The 22677-nt window shown below is 42.0% G+C and overlaps 1 protein-coding gene and 1 pseudogene across 2 annotated transcripts; both read right to left on the reverse strand.

Annotated features, from left to right (window-relative positions):
• Window positions 1-6: 6 nt before the first annotated feature.
• On the reverse strand, window positions 7-4895 carry LOC127622951 (UDP-GlcNAc:betaGal beta-1,3-N-acetylglucosaminyltransferase 9-like). 2 transcript variants are annotated; one of them, XM_052097152.1, is made up of 2 exons: window positions 3231-4895; window positions 7-1768 (listed from the first exon to the last, which is right to left on the reverse strand). In XM_052097152.1, the coding sequence occupies exon 2, from the start codon at window positions 1688-1690 to the stop codon at window positions 308-310; it is 1383 nt and encodes a 460-aa protein (XP_051953112.1). In that variant the 5' UTR covers window positions 1691-1768; window positions 3231-4895; the 3' UTR covers window positions 7-307. The 2 variants fall into 2 exon arrangements, with proteins under 2 accessions (XP_051953112.1, XP_051953111.1); XM_052097151.1 differs by having other exon boundaries at window positions 7-1771.
• Window positions 4896-4932: 37 nt separating this feature from the next.
• LOC127622952 (Bardet-Biedl syndrome 2 protein homolog) lies at window positions 4933-15749 on the reverse strand (annotated as a pseudogene).
• Window positions 15750-22677: the final 6928 nt, after the last annotated feature.

A 22677-nucleotide genomic window follows, 5' to 3' on the forward strand; every position in this document is an offset into this window, starting at 1 on the left:
TGTCTTTAATATTGTCTTTTTTTTATTATTCTATTTTCAAGACCAGCTCAAAGCATAGTAGTACGTTCATATTCACAGCAGTCTACATTCAGAAGTGAAGCATAGTTTTCTGAAATTCAGTTCAATATTAATAAAAAAGACAGCAGATGATCCAAAACAATGTAGCACATTAATAACCCAAAAGAGAGAACAAAATAGTACTCTGTGTGATGAATAGTGACACTTATCTAACTCTGTAGAAAAGGACATGTAGTTGTATTTAGGTCTTTTTCATTTTATTTTCACCTACAATCATTTTGATTTGGAGTCAATGTTCCACAAACACTTTCATTTCATAATCGTTGTTACTAAGCTCCCCTTTTGCCTGGTTCTTTGTATTCTTGGGGACGTTGTTTCTCCACTTAAAGGGAAAACTTGTGTGACCCTGACTGCTATGACAGTGAAGGTTAGGGTCGTGCAGGAGGTTCCACATGAGCCAGATCTGTGGGACTGTCAAACTGTGAACCACCATCAGTTCTCTGTAGAAGCAGGGGTCAAAGACCTGCAGGTGGGGTGCTGCAGACGGTTTCACAATCCCAAAGGTTCGGAAGCCCTCATGGCGAGTTGGCTGAAGGCCAATCCTCAGGAGACACATTCCCAGAAAGACATCATCAATGGGAAACAGTTCCACTTCTTTGCAGGCAAGGTGCAGCCTCAATGCAGTATGTCCCGACATGACAAAGCCCCCTCCACCTGCATATGAAGGGTAGATTCCTTGGCCATAAATAAACTCAGGAACAAAGTATTTACTGTTGCGTCTGTGAATTGGTTTTGCATGGACAATGATGTCTCCTACAAAAAGATCCTTATCAATGTCTTTACCATCAAGCATCTCCAGAATGTTGTCAACGTTCACGTACACATCTGCGTCACCCTTAAAAATGAACTTTGCTTTGGAGCAGCTCACATTGACCCACTGCAGGAAGTGGATTTCTTTTAGTGTCAAGTTAAAAAAAGTGTCTTCAAAGTCCCACAGGAGGATGTCATGATAAGTTTGGCTCTCATAAGCCAACAGCTTGTCCCATAGAGGGAGCGCTGTTTGATTTTGGGGCACGCCAAGAAGAAAAACTCTCCTGACATTCACTCCTTTCTGGAACACACCTTCTTGTCCCCAGGTGCGTCGAACCACTTGTCGTTTATCAAAGTCCATTGCAACTGATTTAATGGCAATAAGCATGTAGGGTGCATTTTCTGGTCCAGAACATTTCTCTGGTTGATCAATAAATAGTTTGAAGTGTCGCTGGTCTTTCTTTCGAAGGTAATCCTCAAAGTCAAATGGTGTATGTGTAAGTAGGAGACTGGATGTTGTTGAGGCCTGGTGAGATTCATCCTTTTGCTTTAATTTAGGCTTTGCTTTAGTCCTTGTTTTAAATTTACTCTGAGATTTTGACTTTGATTGTCCTTGGGCCTTAGTATTAATCTGAACCTCAGACTTGCATGGTGGTATATCTTGAGGTTTAGAAGGTACTGGATTTGTTTGTTGTCCCATTGATACTCCTCCAAGGAGGGTTCTGGAGCTGGTGGACCCCTGTTCAATGTGCAAAGTCGCGCATACAGGCGTCAGTCTTTGGTGGGCATAGAACAGCAGACAGAGCAGTATCAACAGAATCAAGGAGCAAAGTACATCTCCCTTTATATAGATCCTCCTCATGCTGTCACAGGTTTCACTAGTTTGTCTTTTGCTTCCAACCCAGCAGTTATTTGGATTTCTTCACAGCCATTAGGGTTTCTTCTAAGTGAAAGTACAAAATAAATTAAATAAACAGCACTTGCTTAAACTAAAGACATTTTCAAGATGCCATCATTCATTTTTGCATGATCAGTTGTGCACATTTTTTTTGGTAAATTTGCTCCTAAGAATAAAATAAGACATTTCACACCATGCTTAACGCGGGATCAGGCATTTTCACACTTATAATTTTAAAAAGACATTAGCACCAATTCAAACCCTGATTTATGAAGTCTTGCTCCAGAGCAGGGTTAGAACTGCTTGAACTGCATGGCCAAAGGTATACAGTGTTAAAAACTAATTCAGGGTTAGGGGCAGTGCTAGAGAACTTTGGTTTTTAGTGCTATGGGGATGCCAGATCATTGACAGAGGGAGCAGAGTTATGATCACTAAATATGCACAAATTAAACTAGGCACGGACATGCAATTTTTATATCTGTTTGCACAATGTGACTAGAAATCACTACTCCACTACCTGTCTGTCACTCAGTATAACAGCCAACACATTTCCAGAGGAAAATGTCCCGCATAAAGAAAATAGTGAACTATTATTGTCTAGGGGGTCCACGGGCATGCTCCATAAAGATAATTGTTATTTTTTTTTTTTTTTGTAAAAACAGAACTAAGGTGTTTAATTCTAGAGAATTTGGGAGCAGCATTTATACATATTCTTAAGTACCATTGTGTAGCATTAATGTATGGGTTAAGCAACTGCAGTACAACGGTACAGTGATGGAATCAGATGGCAATCATGGTATTTATAGTAACCCAAATGTAGCCTACATGTTCAAAAACCATGCCAAGATACTTTTTGGTACTTTAAGTGCTTTCATGCACTGTAATGTTTTGATCCTCTTTTGTTTGGAAAATGTTTACCTTGTGTTTTACAAAAGCTGCACAAGTAGGCCTTAATTAATAACTGGACGCATTCGCAGGTCAAGTTTCAATTTATTGTATGTATATATCCAATTCATCCCACACTCTATTTGCTGTTTCCGTTATTCCCTTGTATAAGTGAGCAAAAACCAAACCACTCCTAATGTTTCCACGCATGAGGTGTCCAAGGTATTCACAGACTGAATTTGATTCTAAACAGCTGACAGAAATACAGTAGCCTACACAGGACATGATTGTTGAAAAACAATCATGGAAAATGTTTCTCATCTTTATGGATAAACTAACAAAAATGTGTTGGGTGTGCTATGGACTTTCTTTGGTAGGCTGAAGCACCTGTAAGTCCCTCCCCAGCACCAACCCATGTTCAGGGTAAAGTATAAACAGTGTAAAACATGGACAAGTACTTCTTTAACACAGGATTAAATTAAACCAGGGATAAAAATTAGCATGGGTCTAAATTGTGAACAAGTTTGAAAAGCCCAAAAATCAACTGACTAGACTTTACCTTTTAAAACAACTATATTTGTAGTTATAGTTGTAACGGAACCTTAAAATGTACACTCACCTAAAGGATTAGTCCCTGTTCTCCCTAAGGCCAGTCCGCCCCTGCTTCAAATTGAAAAACTGAAAGAAAAAAATAAGAAAAATCTCCACCTGTTGAGACTTACTATATTGCATTATCCATTGAAATAAACCACATTTAAGTGATGACAACATTTGCTTATCCAACTCCTCTTCCATTACAGATTTTTATAGGAGACAACAAAAATGCTGTCTAACAATGCTACATGCGGTTCCTGCTGGACATCCATCTTCCATTAGGCAAACTTAAGTAATGTAGACTCGAGTCTACATTAATTACGTTTATCTAAAGGAAGTTGCAGCACATTAGACATATACATTTACCTTTTGAAATGTCACTAGACCCTGCCCTGTGCAGACATGCCCATATGCAAACTATACCTGAAACACTGGAGCCAACAGTAGCATATGTAAGTTAAAAAGTTGTTGGATTTTCTTTTCGATTGCATTCTCGAGTTTGTCAGGGCTAATGTACATTTTGGTGTCCAACCAACCTCATATAGGTGGTCTTTTAATAATTTTACTGATTACATTATGTCTTTAAATAATTTCTAACTGTCTCAATTAAAGCAAAACTACAAGACTTACCCAGTTGAAAGCCTACCCCGATAGCATGACACCGCTAAAGCCAGTTCCAAACATCTGCTTCCACTATTAAAGTTGCTGCACGCTCAGAGTTCTGCGTGCATGGAAAAACTTGTCCAGCCCTTGCAGACTCGTTCAAGCAATAAGCCACCGAATTAATTGCGATTCCGTTAAATATGAGCCATTTTGCGTTTAAATGAACAGCAGTTACAATTAACAAGCACAAGAGATTGTTTTTAGACGCAATTGTTAAAGAATATTTTTTCTTCTGTCACGTGACAGCACGGAGATCTGTGGATGCGTCGCGCGCCAGATGCCAGCGCAGCAACTGAGACTCACGAGCGCCGGGAGCGAGAACGCGCAAGTCAATTACGAATTCAACGGACTCATATCCCGTGTACTAATGCATCACATGTGCTCAATAGCCATTGCTATTCTTGTATATGGAAGCTCATAGTGGAAGAAAGAGATGCAGTAATATGCTGTTTACCGTTAAAGGGAAGCATGAAAACAGACACATATCGTCACCTTCCTAAAATAATTGCCTAAGTCATTTTTTGACAAAAATGATTTTTTTGCATAAGTCATCTGCTCATGATGCTGGCCACCTTTGGTAAAATCGCCCACATCCTCAGTTGAACAGATCACGCAATTCTACCTTTTTGAGTGACATTATCAATAAATATCATATATTCAATTATTGGTTCAGTGTTTTGTGTTTTCTGAGAAAAGTGAAAAAATGACTTAGGCAATTATTTTAGGAAGGTGACGATATTATATAATAATTTAATTTAATCCAAGATCTTGCTCATATACAGTTCATTTCAGTCAATTTACACACATTTCCTTTGTAGAAAAAAAATAAAAGTCTATTTTTTGGCTATCACTTAAGGCATACCATTGTCGAGAGGCCCACTTAGTTTTTCTCTATGCAAAACTTCTGCCAATATGAGGTAGGGATTAAAAACATATCTTCATGCACACTTTTCCATTTCCCAACAGATTACTGGACTCTGTCTCTTTCTCTGCCTGTTTTTTGGAGTCTCCCCCAGGGGCATTGTCTCATCTGATCTTGCATACTTCTCTGCTTAAAGGTAATTTAGGCTCAGAACATAGCTTCCTCAGGATGATGCAGTCCCAGCTTTCATGATCTTGAAAAGAGCATTTATGTTGTTGTTCTTGATGGCATCTCGACAGGCAGTGATGACCTGATTTTTTGGCTTTCCCACTGAGAGACAAGAAAATATTGCAAATTAAATATGACTCATTATAACAATTAAATGCAAAAAAAAAAAAGAAAAAAGAAGAAGACCATGTAAAACACTAATACATCTATTCCATTGATGGCCATGGATGGAGCACTAGATTCACTCTCATTATAATTCACCCACCTCTTAATCTCCCTGCTCTTTGGATGGCCTGGTTAACTGATTTTAGGCATGCAAGGAGGGCATTGTGATTATTGGACCTGATTTTATATTCGTTTATCAAATCTCTGTTGAGGTCGTACAGCTCAATGTAACGCTTCTTCATGGTTCTCCTAGAAAATACAATATAATACAAGAATGAGAGAGGTCTGGACTGATTAATCATAATAAGATACTAACCAATCACCCATGAGTCTGGCATCTTCTGCCTGCACAAGCATATTTCTTATGTAGTTGGAATTATCTGCCATTGCTGCTGTAAGCTTTTGATGCACGGAATGAAACTCATCCACCTAACACAAACATAGAAGGTTATGTACAACGAATAGGTGTGCTATAAAAGATAATAATGTGACCATTTTCAAAGTTTATAATGAATCTATTGGTGATGCTTTTATTGCTAACCTCAGTGAGAGTGGCTCGCAGCTCTTTGAAGTAGGCGGGAAAATCTGCGTCAGCTTGTAAATCTTCTATGGCCAGAAAAGAGGCAAGCGACTGGACCAGATCTCCAGCTAGATCGATGTCATTTGTGCTCAGTGTGATCTAATAAGACAGAACAAAGTAAGAGTTAGAGATTTTTTTTATTAATGTAAGAATGTTAATTCTTGAAAAAAAAAGAAAAGAGCAACCGGTAGCTCTAAAATGACATAATATTGTCTCTGAAAATAAACACACAGGTGCAAATAATGGCAGTACCTCTCCACTGGGTTGCATGTTGATCCTTAAGAGACCTCCACTACGCAGTGCAGTGAAAGTGATGTCTGGACTATCAATGCCCTCGGGTAGCAGAAAGGTTTGGTTTAGCCACATGACCACCTGCAGACAGACCGCACTGCTTTATGCATGTCTTTTTGCTTATGTACTGTACTGTGAAAAGAGGGTGAATCATTTGCACCATGTGGTAGTAATTACATACGTAATTGTGTATGTATTTGTGTTGTTTTACCCTCTGAGTCCTGTCATTGATGCTGAATGTGACTCTTCCAGTGGGTTGAGAGGCCGAGGGGTCAACATTAATGTCATACATGGAGAAGCGAGGCACTTGACGTGTAATCTCAAACACATGAAACTGTGTACTGTGGAAAAAGGGGAAGAAGAGAGAAAATACTCATGACCATTGATTTGAAATGCTTCCACTCTACTGGTTGTCCATGACAACTTATGTGCTTTTTGGAGCTTCAAAAATGTGGTCACCATTCACTTGCATTGTGTAGATCTACAGCTCTGAGATATTCTTCTTTGTTTGTGTTTTGCTGAAGTTATACACATCTGGGATGGCAAGAGTAAATGATGAGAAAATGTTCATTTTTGTGTGAACTATTCCTTTAAAGGAAGGTTCCGGGTTCAATACAAGTTAAGCATAATCAACATAATTTTTGGCATAATGTTGATTACCACAAAAATGTATTTAGAGTCGTTCCAACTTTTCTTAAAAAAAAAAAAGAAGAATCAAAAATCAAGGTTACAGTGAGGCACTTGCAATGAAAGTGAATGACATTTTTGGAGCGTTTAAACAGAAATTTGAAGCTTATAATCTTATAAAAGCACTTACATTAATTCTTCTGTTAAAACGTGTAGATTATTTGAGCTGTAAAGTTGTTTAATTTGTCATTCTTAGTCAGTTTTGGGTTTGTTGACATTACATCGTCATGCAACGAAGTTGTAAAATTGGCTTTAACTTTACACAGAAAAGGTCAGTAAGTGATTTTATCACACTAAAATCATTTTTGTCTTGTGGCTAAACTTTTGAACAGTATTTTAACCTAAAAGAATTGGCCTCCATTTACTTCCATTGTAAGTGCCTCACTGTAACCCAGAATTTAGCTTTTTTAAAGAAAAAGGAGGAACGAGTCAAAATAATTTTTTGTGGCAATCAACATTATGCCACAACTGCTTTTGATTGATCTTAACTTGTATTGAACCCAGAACATTCTTTTAATAACCATAATTTTTCAAAGTCTTTCTCCAGAGAGATTTTGTCAAATGAATCCTCAAAAAACAAAACAAATATATTTTTTTTGCAATAGTTATGATGCTATTCTGCAGATGTGTACCTTGTCTTCCCTCCCACAAAAGCTTTGATGTGAAGGTCCACTGGAATGTCTTTTGGAGGATTGATGGGGACACGGACACAGCCAGAGAGATTTTGAGCACTAGGGTGAACCACGTGACTCTCGCCTTCATAAATTCCTTCAGCAAATATCAGCACGACTCTAATGATTGTTTCTGAGGGAAGACAGCACAAATAATGTGATGATACTACAGTGTGAGACAGCCAGTCTGAAGACTTTGTCAAGACTATTTTTAACAACTTTATTAAATGCTCCGTAAACAGTGGCAACAGTAATGCATGTGCTTATCCCAGAGTATAATTTTTTCATTTTTAAGAAATGGACTGAGAAAGCCTGTACTACTGAATAAGTTGTAATTTTCTAAGGTTTATACCATTTGGGGTGGAGATGTTAAGCTCTATATGTGCTCTCTGGCTCTCTGTGGCTCTTCGCACAGACAAGGCTGTCTGGAGCTGTGTGTTGGCTGGAATTACACCCATCTTAGCCTCCCGCTCCGAGACACTAGGAGCAGCCTGTGTCAAACAAATATTGACTGTTATTCAACGACATCCAAAAGCATCAACAGCTGCAAAAGTGTGGCACTGTGTTACATCTCCATATACAACCTTGGTGTTTTCCTCATAGTTTCATAATTCCAACAACAGGTTTTGTTTTCGTTGGCTCAGCTCCCTGACCAGGTCTTGTGGTCAGGGAGCTTGCATCCATCAAGTTTCCCTTCATCTCCTTGCTGGCAGGCAGGTAGCCACGCACTGCGAGATGATACACATAATAATTATGAGCCAATTATGAAAGACAACAGTCATGAATTTACACCAAAAAAAACTCTTCATATCACCTTCTCCTTCCACAGAGGTGCAAATTAACTGTATATGTCCATCCATGCGATAGTCTCCCTCCACCACACCAGCCACAGAGGAGGAGAAGTTATCCTTGAAGATCACCTCACCTGTGCGATCACTGCGAGCATCAATCTAGACATGGAATCACAGGGAATGTGCTTATAGAAATTTTACCATTAAGCTTTGATTGGCATTGCTACAACATCCAGTTTTGAACACCTGATTTCACACTTAAAAATGTCTAAACATTAGTCATTACATTAGATACAAAATATCAAACCAATTGGGTACGCCACGCAAGGAGCAGACGTGTGAGCGATGAGCTCTGTGCACTTTGCTAGTTTTTAATTATGTTCATGTTATAATACAGTGAGATTCGATACACCCAGTTACATATTAGTTCTTTGAGGTAAACATGGCTCTTGAGATATAAAAAGACACTTAAGAGCTCAAGATGAAACCTCTGATGGGCCTGCAGACTGGGGACTCAATTTGGATGGCGCAGCCAGGGAAATTCAGTGTCAACAGTCCAACATGTCGGTGATGCTGACGAAGTTTGTTGCTGACTTGGAGGATCTTTCTGTAATATGTCAATAGATTACGGCAATGGAAACAAAATTCTCTGAGTTGGTTACAAGAGTGGCAGATGACTTCAGATTATCTGGAGTCATCAGAAAGTGAATAATCCGCTAGTCAGCTCGCGACCAAAACAGACAAGGAAAAATCTTTTGAAAACTGGAAGATCTCGAAAATAGGATCCGAAGAAACAACGTACGGATTGTTGGAATTCCTGAGCATGAAGAAGGCAGAGATATGGGGAAATTCCTAGACAAGCTCTTTCCGAGTCTGCTCAACATAACAGGCCATAAAATGGAAATCGAGTGAGCTCACAGAGTCCCGTCTCGCAGATTTGCTAAGGGAAACAGGCCCGATCAATTCTGGCCACATTTTTGAGATCATCCAATAAAGATCTCGTGTTGCGCGAGGCGAGGAGCAAAGATCTAGGAGCGAGAATCACCATATTTTATTGTTCCTGGACTTTGCGAATTCGACAAGAGAGAAACGTGATAGATTCAAGGAGATTAAGAAACTCTTGCATCAAAGGAAGATTGCTTTTGCACTCTGGGGCCAGATGGCTTTGCCACTGAATTTTATTGATCTTATGCTACAGAATTGGCTCCACTTTTGTCAGAAGTTTATACGGAATCATTAAAGAATGGAAAGCTTCCCCCAACCATGACACAAGCCCGGATCAGTCTGATTCTCAAAAAAGGACAAAGATCCAAGTGAGTGTAAAAGTTACCATCCAATTTCACTGATCCAGCTAGATGTAAACATTTTGGCTAACCGATTAAGTTATGATATCTCTTATACATTTAGATCAGGTGGGATTTATTCGGGGCCGTAGCTCTTCTGATAACATTAGGCGTTTCATCAATATCATGTGGTCAGTAGCGAATGATCAGTCTCCGATCGCTGCCATCTCACTTGACGCCGAAAAGGCATTTGATGTGGTAGAATGGGATTATCTTTTTAAGATTTTGGAAATGTATGGGTTCGGGAGTACATTTATTGGTTAGATTAAGTTACTTTATAGACACCCTGTAGCAGTGGTACAAACAAATAGATTCATTTAAGATTGTTTTACTCTGAATAGGGGCACTCGGCAGGGTTGCCCTCTTTCCCCATTATTGTTCTGTCTTGCCCTGGAACCATTAGCAGCCGCGGATGATTATCCAGGGGTCATGGCGGGAGGTGTGGTGCATAAGCTTTTGCTTTACGCAGATTATATTTTATTATTTGTCTCTGACCCTACTAGATCTATGCCTTGCCTCCACAGAATTATTCATTCCTTTTCCAAGTTCTCAGGATACAAAGTCAATTGGTCTAATTCCAAAGCTTACTCTGACAGCGTACTGTCCAGTAACAGCCTTCCAGCCGGGCGCCTTCCAGTGGCCCAATCAGGGCATTAAGTATTTGGGCATTTTATTCCCAGCAAATTTTTTTTTTTAGTTAATTTTGAACACTTAATAAAAAGATTTTTGAACAATGTGGGCAGGTGGGCTTCATTACATTTATCTATGATTGGGACAGTTAATGTAATTAAAATTAATTGTATTCCAAAATTCAACTACCCGTTACAATCTCTCCCTGTAGATGTCCCCCTCTCTTATTTCAAGCAATTTGATAGCACAGCGAAGTCCTTCATTTGGAATGGTAAGCGTCCCAAGTTAAATTTCAAAAGGTTTTGTAGGGGGAGGGGTTATAGTAGGGGTTTAATGTTAAAAGTGATTGATTCATTATATATGTTGCTTTTTCTTTGATTTAACTTATGAATTAATAAAAATGTTAATTTCAAATATAAAAAATATATCAAACCAATTGGGATCTGCAAATAAATGATGCTAGACCTTTTCTCAGAAATAACTTCACCTTTATAAGCCCCTTTTCAAGTACTTATACCTAACTGCCCTCAAGGTCATTTTTAGTGGATGTATGAAATCAGTTCAGCTCAAGATCACACAGACTAACCACAGGTGCAATTCATCACATCAACTATGAACATGTTCCAAAACATTTGACAACCAGAAAGTGTGCAATGCAAGTACTTTTTGTCTTAATTTTGAACAACATATCTATTGACTTCTTTTTATTAAATGTTTTGATGGAAAAGTGTGTTTGTGCTACATTTCTTTAAAATAAATGACACTTGCTTTGATTTTCTGTTACATATTGTAAATACATTCATACATTTCTATATGTGTCTAAAGTGTCGAATTCGCAAGGGGCACTGTACACTCACCTTTCCATTGGACCACCCAGTTATTAGCTCAACAACACCATCAGCATTAAGATCAAAGGCATGGATGCTCATGGCGTGGTTTTTAGAATGTGAGAAAAAGAGAACAAAGTAAGAAGAGAGGAACATGAATAGCCCTGTTTTAGACTTATTAATAGTTATGAGTAATCATGTTCTCAGAGGATGAATTGATTCATTTTCGATTGTACTACCTTGATCCTCCAGTAGCGTGCAGTGCGGTCATATACTCCAACTGTTCCATTAGCCAATGCATAACCAAATCTGCTGCCATGCATGTGACAAAGTGATGTGACTGTCTGAGAGGAATAGAAACTGCATAGATAAGAAGAATTTGGCCCCCCAAAACATTACCTGCCTTACTATTAAACAGTTCTGTTATTGTCATACCTCATTTTCTGCAATCTCAGTAACTAGTTCATCTTCTCTGAACACCCTGATATCAAAGTCCTCTGACCCAACAAGAAGCTGCATCGGAAGGATAGAATATGAGGAGAATAAAAAATATATATATTATTATAATAACTGACAAATTAATTTTATAATTTTGGTTATTATGAAGTGGACATGAAAATTATAATTCTTCACCAAACCTCATTTTTGCCATCTCCAGTAAAGTCGCAGAGCACAAGTGATCGTACATTATCTCCTGTGACCTTTAAAAAAAGAATTCATACATAAAAACCTTTTTGTCTTATCTTTAATACATTTGAATGCAGCAAACCAATAGAACGAAATGATCTTACCGTCCAGAACTGGTCATTTCCCTCATAGTCAAAGCCTTGCAGAGCACAGTTTCCTCCAATGATGTGAGGGGGGACTGGTTATCTCCTAGTTTTCCGAGGACAATTGCATTGGCCCCGTCGGTCACCTGTTATGTAAAAAAGCATTAGTCAAACATTTTAGTCTCATCTGAAGGAGACCCATTCATAAATAATATTTCCATTGATCTCTGATGTCCATGACATACTAAACCTTGTACCCTTTAAAATGTTTATATGAATAAAAAAAAAACATAACAGAGCTTTCATTCATATACTGTAAGACAACCCAGACTTACCTCCTTGTAGAAAATATCAGCGTTGTCATGCACATCATATGCCAGCAGGTTAGTTTGAGAGCCCACGAGCAGTGTATGACCTGTGGTTTTGGGTCCCAGAGTACCAGCCATAAGGCAACTGACTGCCTGGTTGATATTGAGAAGTGATATATCAGAATCCTGGGTACTTTGACTCAGCCGGTGGGCTGCTGGCCTCTGACCTCGAGCGTGAGGGTTATGGATAAACACCTGGATGGATTTAGAAGTGGATATTATTATGTGAAAAAACACAATGGATAAATAGGCCTTCTTATGTGGAAGATACTTCATTAGATCACTAGATGTGTTTAATATATTATTTAAAAAATGTATTGACAAAATTACCCCTTTGTTGTTTAAAAATAGAGAGGTTTTTTTTATTATCAAAAATTATTTAATCATCTAAAAGGCCATGCTAAATATGTCAACAAGATACATCATGGGTTCATTTTGAATCATTTTGAGTTCAATTGCTATATTGCACAAAAAATATCAACAACTTATTAACAAAAACGACACATCAAATCAATCCTGCTCTCATGAACACACTATCTGTCGTTGAGATAAAATTGTTTTGGGGGGGGGCAGAGGCACTGCTTACCATTTCTAGGAACACTATAAAGCAGGGATAGAAAAAACAGTTCATGGAAGGAAAAACAAAAATATTATTATTTTTTTTGGCAGAAAGAAACCGAAAGCAAGAACGAAATCCCTTTTAATTGTTCCGGAAAGAAACCTGTATTTTTAAATGCTGGTAACCTGTTAATAACCAGTTAATCTTGTTCTGATACATTTTTCATGAAACCAAAGAGGCTTCTAATTTTAGTAGAACATAAGCAGGAAACCCTTATAAAATCAAATCATGCCGCCCACATAAGGTGACGTTTATTCCAAACGCACCCATGTAGCGTTTGCGTGCAAGCAGGAGAGAATTAGACTATTAATTGATTTTAGGTGGCCAAATAAATATTTGAAATATTTTTGAGGATATCCATATTTAATATGAAAAATATGTTTATTTAAAATACATTATTTTATATAGGCAACTGTATACTATCATTGCCAGCTGAAAAAATAAATGACAAAAACTTAGTGACGAAGAATGCAACTTCAACAATAGCCTAGTTTCCATCCACTTTTCGCACTATTTTGTTATCGACAAAGTGAAAATGCGTAAAACAAATTTTGCTGTCTTGCCTCTTTCCATTCAAATTGCCTTTTATTGATAAAAATGGTGTGCGTGATGACGTCACGCCTAAATAACACTTAAGCTGTGTCTCGTTTTAAAGGCTGCGTACTATCTAGGAAACACGTCCTTCGAAGGCCGTGGTATACCGATCGCCCTCCTTCAAACAAGCATCATTTAAACGAGACGGCCTTCGTAGGACAAACGGAAACAGAACTTATCATTGCTATGACAGCACGCCACTCTTTAACAAGCGCGAGTGCTTTGAGTGAGAAGGGAACAAAGTCCCTTTAGAAGAGAATGCATGAGGTACATTTTAGGAGAGTTATAATGATGTTATATGTGATTTTACAAGTGTACTTTTAGTCTAATACTTTATTTTAATTATATATTAATACAATTATACATATTATATACTCTGCACTCATCTTCAACTTGGGAATTATAATTCCTTTTTACAGGCAAATTGGTGTCATTTATTGTTTTGTTTTTAAAATTTCTGTTCAAGCAAAGAATTGTAGGTTGTGAAAACCCACGATGAATATACCTCATGCATCCTCCGAATTCCCGTGAAAGAAGGTCGCATTCGAAGTGTCCTACTCGCTTTTCTGAAATGAGGCAGCCTCGATCACATATGCAGCCGACAAATGCGACCTCAGGAGGATGCATCCTTCCAAATAAGACACAGCCTTTGTTGCATACGTTTTTGTTTATCGCAAAAGACATATGCCCTTAAGCTGTTTTCTTACAGAAATGTGTGTTTATCGCTAGTTCGCCTCCCAGATTTTTTCCTCCGAAGTTTTGGTAAAACTGGGAGAGTTTTGAGACAATTCATTGAAATTAGACAGTTTCCTTTCAAAAATAAAAGCAATCAGAAGAAGAGGAATTGCAATCAAAAGGGAACAGCTGCCCTTCTGATAGGACTGCAATATTGGTCCTGATGTTGCACCTATCACAGGTTGCCACCTGTTCGGGGTTTACATATATGATACATTCCTGATATTCAATAGACTATTTTGAACAATCATCTAAAGCATCGCCATCACAAATGCATTATGTCCAGCATATTTGTCCAGCAACTTTTAACGACCAACTGAACTTGTTTGTCATCACAAATTAATTTAAGCATCATAATGCAATTTACATTTTCTGAAGATGCTCAGCAAATGCGATCCGAGGTAACGAGGATTAGATTTTAAATGTTTTTTTTAAATGTTCAAAAGCTTGTTTTCTGAAAGTGAACTCATTGTACAAATAGTTCTGATAGTTTATAGTTTTGAAAAAAGTGTAGAACATTCTGAGAATGTCATTCAGCCGACATTTTTTATCTACAGAACAGGGTAAGGCTAATTTGTATGTCGTCATGATTAACATAGGCTAACGATTGGGGGTAAACTCTGTCATGTGACACAACATTTTTGCGTTAATGCCAATTTTCTTGACAAAAAGTGTTTCCAACATTTGAAGCATCGACATAGAGTTTATACAGATCTATTAAATGGAAAAATATTATGTTGACACTTTTTTAATGATAATTTGCTTTATTTTGATGCATTCAAACTTATTTAGCAAAAAATCCTTGGATGGAAACATAATTAATGACACTGTTTTGAATGAATATACCTTCCCTGCTTGTGTGGCTGCAGTGAGGCATGGATGAATCCCATCATATTTTCCGACAGCAACCATTCGAGGATTAATCTTATGGTTCAGTTTAAGGGTGAAGATCGGCACTAACATAGTGACACAGCTCAACAGCAAGGGCTAGTCTGTTATGTTTCTGAATGACAACCTGTGAAAACACCACAAACATAAATGTTACAGGAATTACTTGGTGAGCATTCACTAAACATACCAGAGATCCTTCCACACTTTTAAGAGGCTATTAGAAAAACACAAGGCAGTTATCAACAACAAATCAATAGATCAATTGATTTAGACCAGCTGACTGTATGTAGGGGTTAGCAGTGCACCCCTTCTGTCTGCGTACTAGAATAAACAGTTACTGTGCTTCTCGCCCGCTAGTGCTTCGTTGCCTAGCAACAGTGGGCAGCTTGTTACGGCATTATCAAGCCACTTTTGCTGGCATGCTAGTCTGCTAATCCTTTCAGTTTACACTTCTGCTCGTCTCGTTTTTAACCAAATAATGATTTACGGTGTATTTCTGATTTTACAGAGTGTCTTTTCGATTCCAAATGAAGCAATGTATACTTAGTGCTATCGAGGAAATGTGCTAGCCTGAGATGCTACAGAAAACTAAATGTATTCTCTATGAGCTGGCAGGGTGTGCTAACTCTGCTTAGCTGAATGGAAAAGTGCAGAACCACTTTATACAGTATTAGCAGATGCTTAAAAAAATAAATCACTTTCTGTAATAAAGTCTATTAAAAAAATGCAGTGTCTTACCGCAATCGCTGGTTTGTTCCCTGCCAGATGGTGCGTTCAGGCTATTACCTAACTGGAAAGACTGATGCCCATAACTGGAAGAGGATTGTTTTGTATTTGAGCAATGAGTATGCACAGAAGTCCTGATTACTGAAGAACATCAATGAAGTGAACGGGTGATGGTAAAATGATATAATTTTATAATAAATACAAATAAAAAGTCGTGGTTATTGTACAATGGAAGGAAACTCAAAGTATTGCCACAATATGTAAACATTATGTGTGTTAATGTGATTTTAGTGTGAAAAATATTGTCTAATAACCTTATCTGTGTATTACTTTATATCCAACATTACAACTTTGTCGTAATAGAAATATGGTGGTAAACCCTGTTCTCTTATGACTCAGTACACTTGACATTGTGTTTATTAATGCAGATGGGGAGTGCCTTCTTACACTACCTAGTTGAAACCTCTACAAAAATGCCAATATTCTAATATTGGCTATGGTGTTTGAGCCCTGCCTGTTTTGGTGTGAAACTGAAGATGTCATTCTGTAAGTGTTTCTTGTGCCAGAGGCACATCCTGCTGTCAGATCAGCATGAGAGACAGCTTTCATGGAGACAGACTGTCCTAACTGTGAGTCTCAAGATGTTTCGCTTGCGAATCTCCCTCGTTCTGAGGGACGATTCAGCCTCATGCGCCCTCCCACCCACCCCTTCTGTGATACCCGAGGATTCACACGAGGAGGCACGTCAGGGCTGTGAGGTTGAGCAGGATCACTTTGAGTTGATCCTCGTGGGCACACGCTCCACAAGTCTATCAATCTCTACGAAGTGCATGTTTCCAGATACACTATGTGTGAGACGATCGAGGGCCTTCTGAAAGAGCGAGCAGCCTTGTCTCGTTCAGCGGTTCTGACGCTGGGGATAATAATGATGATGTAATTTTTCTCGCTGCATCATGTGATGCTTCCTTTCTGGGAGGTTATGTTGTGTAGTGCAGTGTGCAGGGATTCTGTTCACCGTATGCATTAATAAACACAATTTCAAGTGTGCTGAGTCATAAGGGAACATCTCGGTTACATATGTAATCTCGGTTCCCTAAGACAAAGGGAATGAGACATTGCGAATGCTAGGTGCACTACAAGACTCAGAACTCTTGAGGCACAAGTGATGCGCTCCTTGTTCTCAGTCAGAATTTCTGAGGAAATGGTGTTTGTGCACAAATTTTTATTGTGGACAGTTTCACGCCAAAACAGGTGGGACTGAAAAACCATAGCCAATATTAGAATATTTGCGCTATCGTAGAGAGGTTCAACTAGATTGTGTAAGAAGGCACTCCCCATAAGCGCTAATAAAAGCAATGTCTCGTTCCCTTAATTTCAGGGAACCGAGGTTACGTATGTAACCAAGACGTTCTCTGGTAATCACAGTAACACCGGTAAATCCCTAATTTTATCACAATAAAATCATGTTAACGTGCATAATGTTTACTTTTTTAGGCTATCATTTTCAAATAGTATTTTAACGTTTATAGACGTTTTATTTATTATAAAGTTTTTTAAATAAACATAGGAGGATGTAAAATAATACAAGGAAACCAGCGTCAACTTAAAGGGTAAGTCTTTTTTAATCTTTTCTTTAAAGGGGTATGCAGAGACAGTCTTGCTTCTCTTTTTTTTTCGTGCTCCGTCGCTCCTGCCCTTTTTATGCCGATCTCCTCATGTTACTGCAATCAGACACAGGTGTTAGTCATCATTTAGCTCAGGTGTGAGCGCCGCTTTTCTCTCCCGGACGGGCGCTTGACCACGCCTCCGCTGCCACATACCCCCACCGCCCGACTCAGGCCGGGGCGTCATCCGGCCTGCCTACCACTCCCCCCCCATTTCTGGAGAGGAAGTCAGCGGCAGCCATCTGCACCCCGGTCTGTGGACCACCTTGAACTTAAAAGGCTGGAGGGCCAGATACCAACGGGTGATCCGGGCGTTCGTATCTTTCATGCGGTGGAGCCACTGCAGTGGGGCGTGATCCGAGCAGAGGGTGAAGGCTCGCCCCAGCAGGTAGTATCGGAGGGTGAGGACCGCCCACTTGATGGCCAAACACTCCTTCTCTACGGTGCTGTACTTAGTCTCCCTCAAGGAGAGCTTCCGGCTAATGTACAGCACCGGGTGTTCCTCTCCATCCACCAACTGCGAGAGCACGGCGCCCAACCCTCTGTCTGAAGCGTCCGTCTGCAAAACAAAAGGGAGAGAGAAGTCAGGTGCATGCAAAAGCGGCCCCCCACAAAGTGCAGCTTTAATCTCTGTAAACGCCTGTTGGCACTGCTCTGACCACTGGACCGGATCTGGAGCCCCCTTTTTAGTAAGGTCAGTCAGCGGGCTGGTGACATCCGAATAATTAGGTACAAACCGTCTGTAATAGCCAGCCAGCCCCAGGAACTGCCTCACCCCCTTTTTGGTCTTGGGTCTAGGGCAAGTCGCAATCGCCGCGGTCTTGTCAATTTGGGGTCGCACCTGGCCATGACCCAAGTGGAACCCCAGATACCGTACCTCCACACGCCCAACCGCGCACTTTTTCGGGTTTGCCGTGAGCCCCGCCCGCCGCAGCGATCTCAGGACGGCCCTCAGATGTTGCAAGTGCCGCTGCCAATCATTGCTATAAATGATGATATCATCTAGATAAGCAGCGGCGTAAGCAGTATGCGGTCTGAGGATCCTATCCATGAGGCGCTGAAACGTGGCTGGTGCCCCGAACAAACCGAAAGGAAGCGTCACGAATTGGTGTAATCCGAACGGCGTGGCGAAGGCCGTTTTTCACGGGATATTGGTGTCAAGGGGATCTGCCAATAACCCTTCGTTAGATCCAAGGTCGAATAAAACCGAGCAGAACCTAACCGATCGAGCAGTTCATCAACACGGGGCATTGGGTGCAGCGTCAAATTTAGACACCGCATTGACTTTTCTATAATCCACACAGAAACGTACAGACCCGTCGCTCTTGGGAACAAGGACGACCGGGCTGGACCAATCGCTGTGAGATTCTTCTATTACTCCCATGTCCAGCATCGCGTCCAATTCTTCCCGAACTATTTTCTTTTTATGCTCGGGCAAGCGATAAGGGCGACAACGTACCACTACGCCCGGCTCGGTCTCGATGTGGTGTTGTATGATGTCTGTACGGCCCGGTAGAGGAGAGAACACGTCTGCAAACTCCTTTTGTAGTTCGGAAACCTCTGCGAGTTGGCGTGGTGAGAGGTGGTCTCCACAAGGAACCGGGGTGTTAGGATCGCAGGCTTTGTTTACCTCCGGTCCGAGCTCCGCCCTCTCCGGAACTACCGTTGCCAACGTCACAGAGGCCGCCTCTTCCCTCCACAATTTCAGGAGGTTGAGGTGATATATTTGACGCGCGCCCCTCTATCGGTACGTTTAACTTCATAATCGAGGTCCCCTACTCGTCGTGTGACCTCAAAGGGTCCTTGCCACTTGGCGAGTAAGTTTGAGCTTCGATGTTGGGAGTAATACAAGCACTTTATCTCCCGGTGCAAATTCCGTAGCTGAGCACCCCTGTCATACAGCCGGCGTTGGCGTTCTTGAGCCTGGAGCAAATTCTCCTGTGTTAATTGCCCCAGTGTGTGGAGTTTTGCTCGAAGATCAAGAACGTATTGAATTTCATTTTTGGCACTAGAAGGTCCCTCCTCCCAAGTTTCACGGATGACGTCGAGGACCCAGCGTGGGCATCGTCCGTACAGCAGCTCAAATGGGGAAAATCCCGTGGAGGCTTGCGGGACCTCTCGTACTCGCGAATAACAGGGGGTCCAGCCACTTATCCCAATTCCTAGCATCTTCGTGCACGAATTTACGAATCATATTTTTGAGTGTTTTATTAAATCGTTCCACCAGCCCATCCGTCTGCGGATGGTACACGCTAGTGCGAATCGACTTAACGCCCAATAATTCGTAAAGTTCGCGAAGTGTTCGTGACATAAACGTAGTGCCTTGGTCGGTGAGGATTTCTTTCGGAACCCCCACCCGGGAGATTATCTTGAAGAGTGCCCCGGCAACACTGCGTGCTGAGATGTTGCTCAGAGGCACTGCTTCCGGATATCGCGTTGCGTAATCCACCAGGACTAACACAAAGCGATGTCCGCGTGACGTCCGTTCTAATGGCCCGACGAGGTCCATTCCAATTCTTTCGAAGGGAACCTCGATCAATGGAAGGGGTGCAAAGGCGCTTTTGGGGTGGCCGGTGGGTTTACCAGCTGACATTCGCGGCACGCCGCACACCACCCGCGGACGTCGCCGCCAATGCCCGGCCAATAGAAACGGGCTATTAGACGGAAAAGTGTTTTCCGTTCCCCTAGGTGACCGGCCATAGGATTATAGTGAGCCGCCTGGAAAACCATTTCCGGCGGCTCCGTGGGATCAACAATTGTGTCACCTCCTCCTTTGTTTGAGCGTCCTGCGTCACTCTATATAACCGATCTTTAATAAGCGAAAAATACGGATATGAAATGGCGACACCCGGCCGGAGTTGTTGACCATCGATTACTCTCACTTGGTCAAAGGCGTGCTTAAGGGTTTCATCCCGCGACTGCTCCAAGGGAAGTCCCCCTCAGGGAACTCCCTGAGAGGAGGGGTGACCCCTCGCCCCTTCCCTCGTCACTCGGAGCAGCCGAGGGCGGTCCCGGCTCCGCCTCCCCTGCCAAAACATCGCACATCACACACCTCTTCACTTTCATGCAGGACCCATCCGCACAAACTCCCTCTAATACATTTCTAAAATTCGGCCAATCAGTACCCAAGATTAGCGGATGGGTGAGGCGGGAACTAACCGCTGCCTCCACACTATGTTTTTCTCCCGAATTTGATTGCTAAAGTCACCATGGGGTACTTGTGAATATCCCCATGCACACACCTCACCCTCACCCGTTTAGCTGTGCCCAAAGCCCCGGGTTGAACCAAGCGTTGGTGGATGGTGGTCTGATTACAGCCGGTATCCATCAATGCTTGGTATGTACCCCCCTGGATCCTTACCGGGACGCGGTACGCTCCAGCCCGACCGGGGGCAGCCTGCGGGACATCGGAGACCCGCACCACCGTCCCCACCTCCATCAGCGGACACTGATCCCGGAAGTGGTCCGGGTCTCCGCACCTCCAACAGACCGGCCCAGGCGCCACGGCCGCACCCGTGCTGGCGGGCGCCACCACCTGAGGAGGAGAGGGGCTGAAGGACGGGGAAGGGTTAGGCGGGTTCTCCCACGGCCGGGAAGTTGGCCTGATGTATCCTCCACGCCTGCGGGGGGCAGGAACGGGCCCTGGGGAGAGAGCAGAGCGAGAGGGAACAGGGGGGTGGGGAACAGGGGAAGACACAGGGGAAGGGGAGAGAGGGGGGGAGGGCTCATCTGCCCTCGGCATCGCCGCCAGGTGGTCCTCCGCGAGCTGAACAGCTGCCTCCAGCGACGCCGGGCGGTGGCACTGGACCCATTCCGCCGTTCTCCTGGGCAGTCTTTGCGTAAATTGCTCCAGTACCACCTGATCGATGACTCCCTCGACATCGCGGTCCCCCGCGAGCAGCCACCGCCGACAAGCGTCCCGGAGCCGTTGAACAAACGCAAACGGGCGGTCGGACTTCTCCAGCTTCATGCTCCGGAAGAGCTGGCGATTCTCTTCCGGGCTCCGACCAACCCGCTGCAGAATGGCCCTCTTCAGGTCAGAGTAAGCCGGGAGGTTCGTCGCTGGCAGTTGTTGTGCCGCGAGCTGTGCTTCCCCGGACAGGAGAGGAATTAGACGGGCTGCCCACTGTTCAGGCGGCCAGCCCCAGATTTCAGCCGTCCTCTCAAACAGGTCGAGGAAGGCCCCAGGATCATCTGCCACCCCCATCTTCTGTAACATGGGCGGGGGCAGCGTAGCGTGGGTGTCCGGGGTCGCGGCTGGGGCTGACGCAGCCTCCTGGCTGAGGAGGCTCCGGATAGCGAGTCGGTCCTCTGCCTGAGCCCGCATGATCTCGAAGAACCGCCGATCTTGATCCTGCCGGAGCTCAAGCAGGGATTGTTGGTGGCCTTGATGGAGATTAGCGAGGGACTGGAGGATTTCCGCCAGCTGGGAGGACTCTATGGGGCGACCTTGTTCCATCACAAAAAAAATGGTCCCGGGTTTCGGCACCAATGTAAAATAATACAAGGAAACCAGCGTCAACTTAAAGGGTAAGTCTTTTTTAATCTTTTCTTTAAAGGGGTATGCAGAGACAGTCTTGCTTCTCTTTTTTTTTTCGTGCTCCGTCGCTCCTGCCCTTTTTATGCCGCTCTCCTCATGTTACTGCAATCAGACACAGGTGTTAGTCATCATTTAGCTCAGGTGTGAGCGCCCTTACCGCTTTTCTCTCCCGGACGGGCGCTTGACCACGCCCCCGCTGCCACAGAGGCATATAAATTATTTATTTAATTAATGATTGTGATATTCAAAAATATGCCACAATTGCTGTCAATTATATTTAAAGGAACAGTTCACCAAAAAATTCATGTGTATGAATTTCTTCTGCAGAACACAAAGATTTTTAGAAGAATATCTCAGCTCTGTAAGTCCATACAATGCAAGTGAATGATTGTAAGAAATTTGAAGCTCCAAAAAGCAAATAAAGGAAATATAAAGGTAATCTATAAGACTCCAGTGGTTTAATCCATGTCTTTTAAAGCAATCTCATTAGTTCGGGGTGAGAACAGACCAAAATGTAACTCCTTTTATCACTCTACATCTTATCATTGTAGTCTCTAGGCACAATAATGATTTCAAGCTCGATTACACTTCCTAGTGCTTGACCCATGCAAAGAGCGCTAGATGGCGCTAGGAAGTGTCATCGAGCTTGAAATCATGATAACCAAGCAGACGGCTGATGTCAAGATCTATAGTGAAAATGGAGCTATAATTTGGTCTGTTCACTGACATGGATTAAACCACTGAAGTATTATGGGTTACTTTTATGCTGCCTTTATGTACTTTTTGGAGTTTCAAAGTTTTGGTCACCATTGACTTGCTTTGTGTGG

The sequence above is a fragment of the Xyrauchen texanus genome, chromosome 29, assembly GCF_025860055.1.
Source record: "Xyrauchen texanus isolate HMW12.3.18 chromosome 29, RBS_HiC_50CHRs, whole genome shotgun sequence".
NCBI classification, from domain to species: domain Eukaryota; kingdom Metazoa; phylum Chordata; class Actinopteri; order Cypriniformes; family Catostomidae; genus Xyrauchen; species Xyrauchen texanus.

What these genes read in the sequence shown, in the direction of transcription:
- LOC127622951 (XM_052097152.1), bottom strand. Translation starts at nt 1,690, where the DNA reads ATGAGGAGGATCTATATAAAGGGAGATGTACTTTGCTCCTTGATTCTG.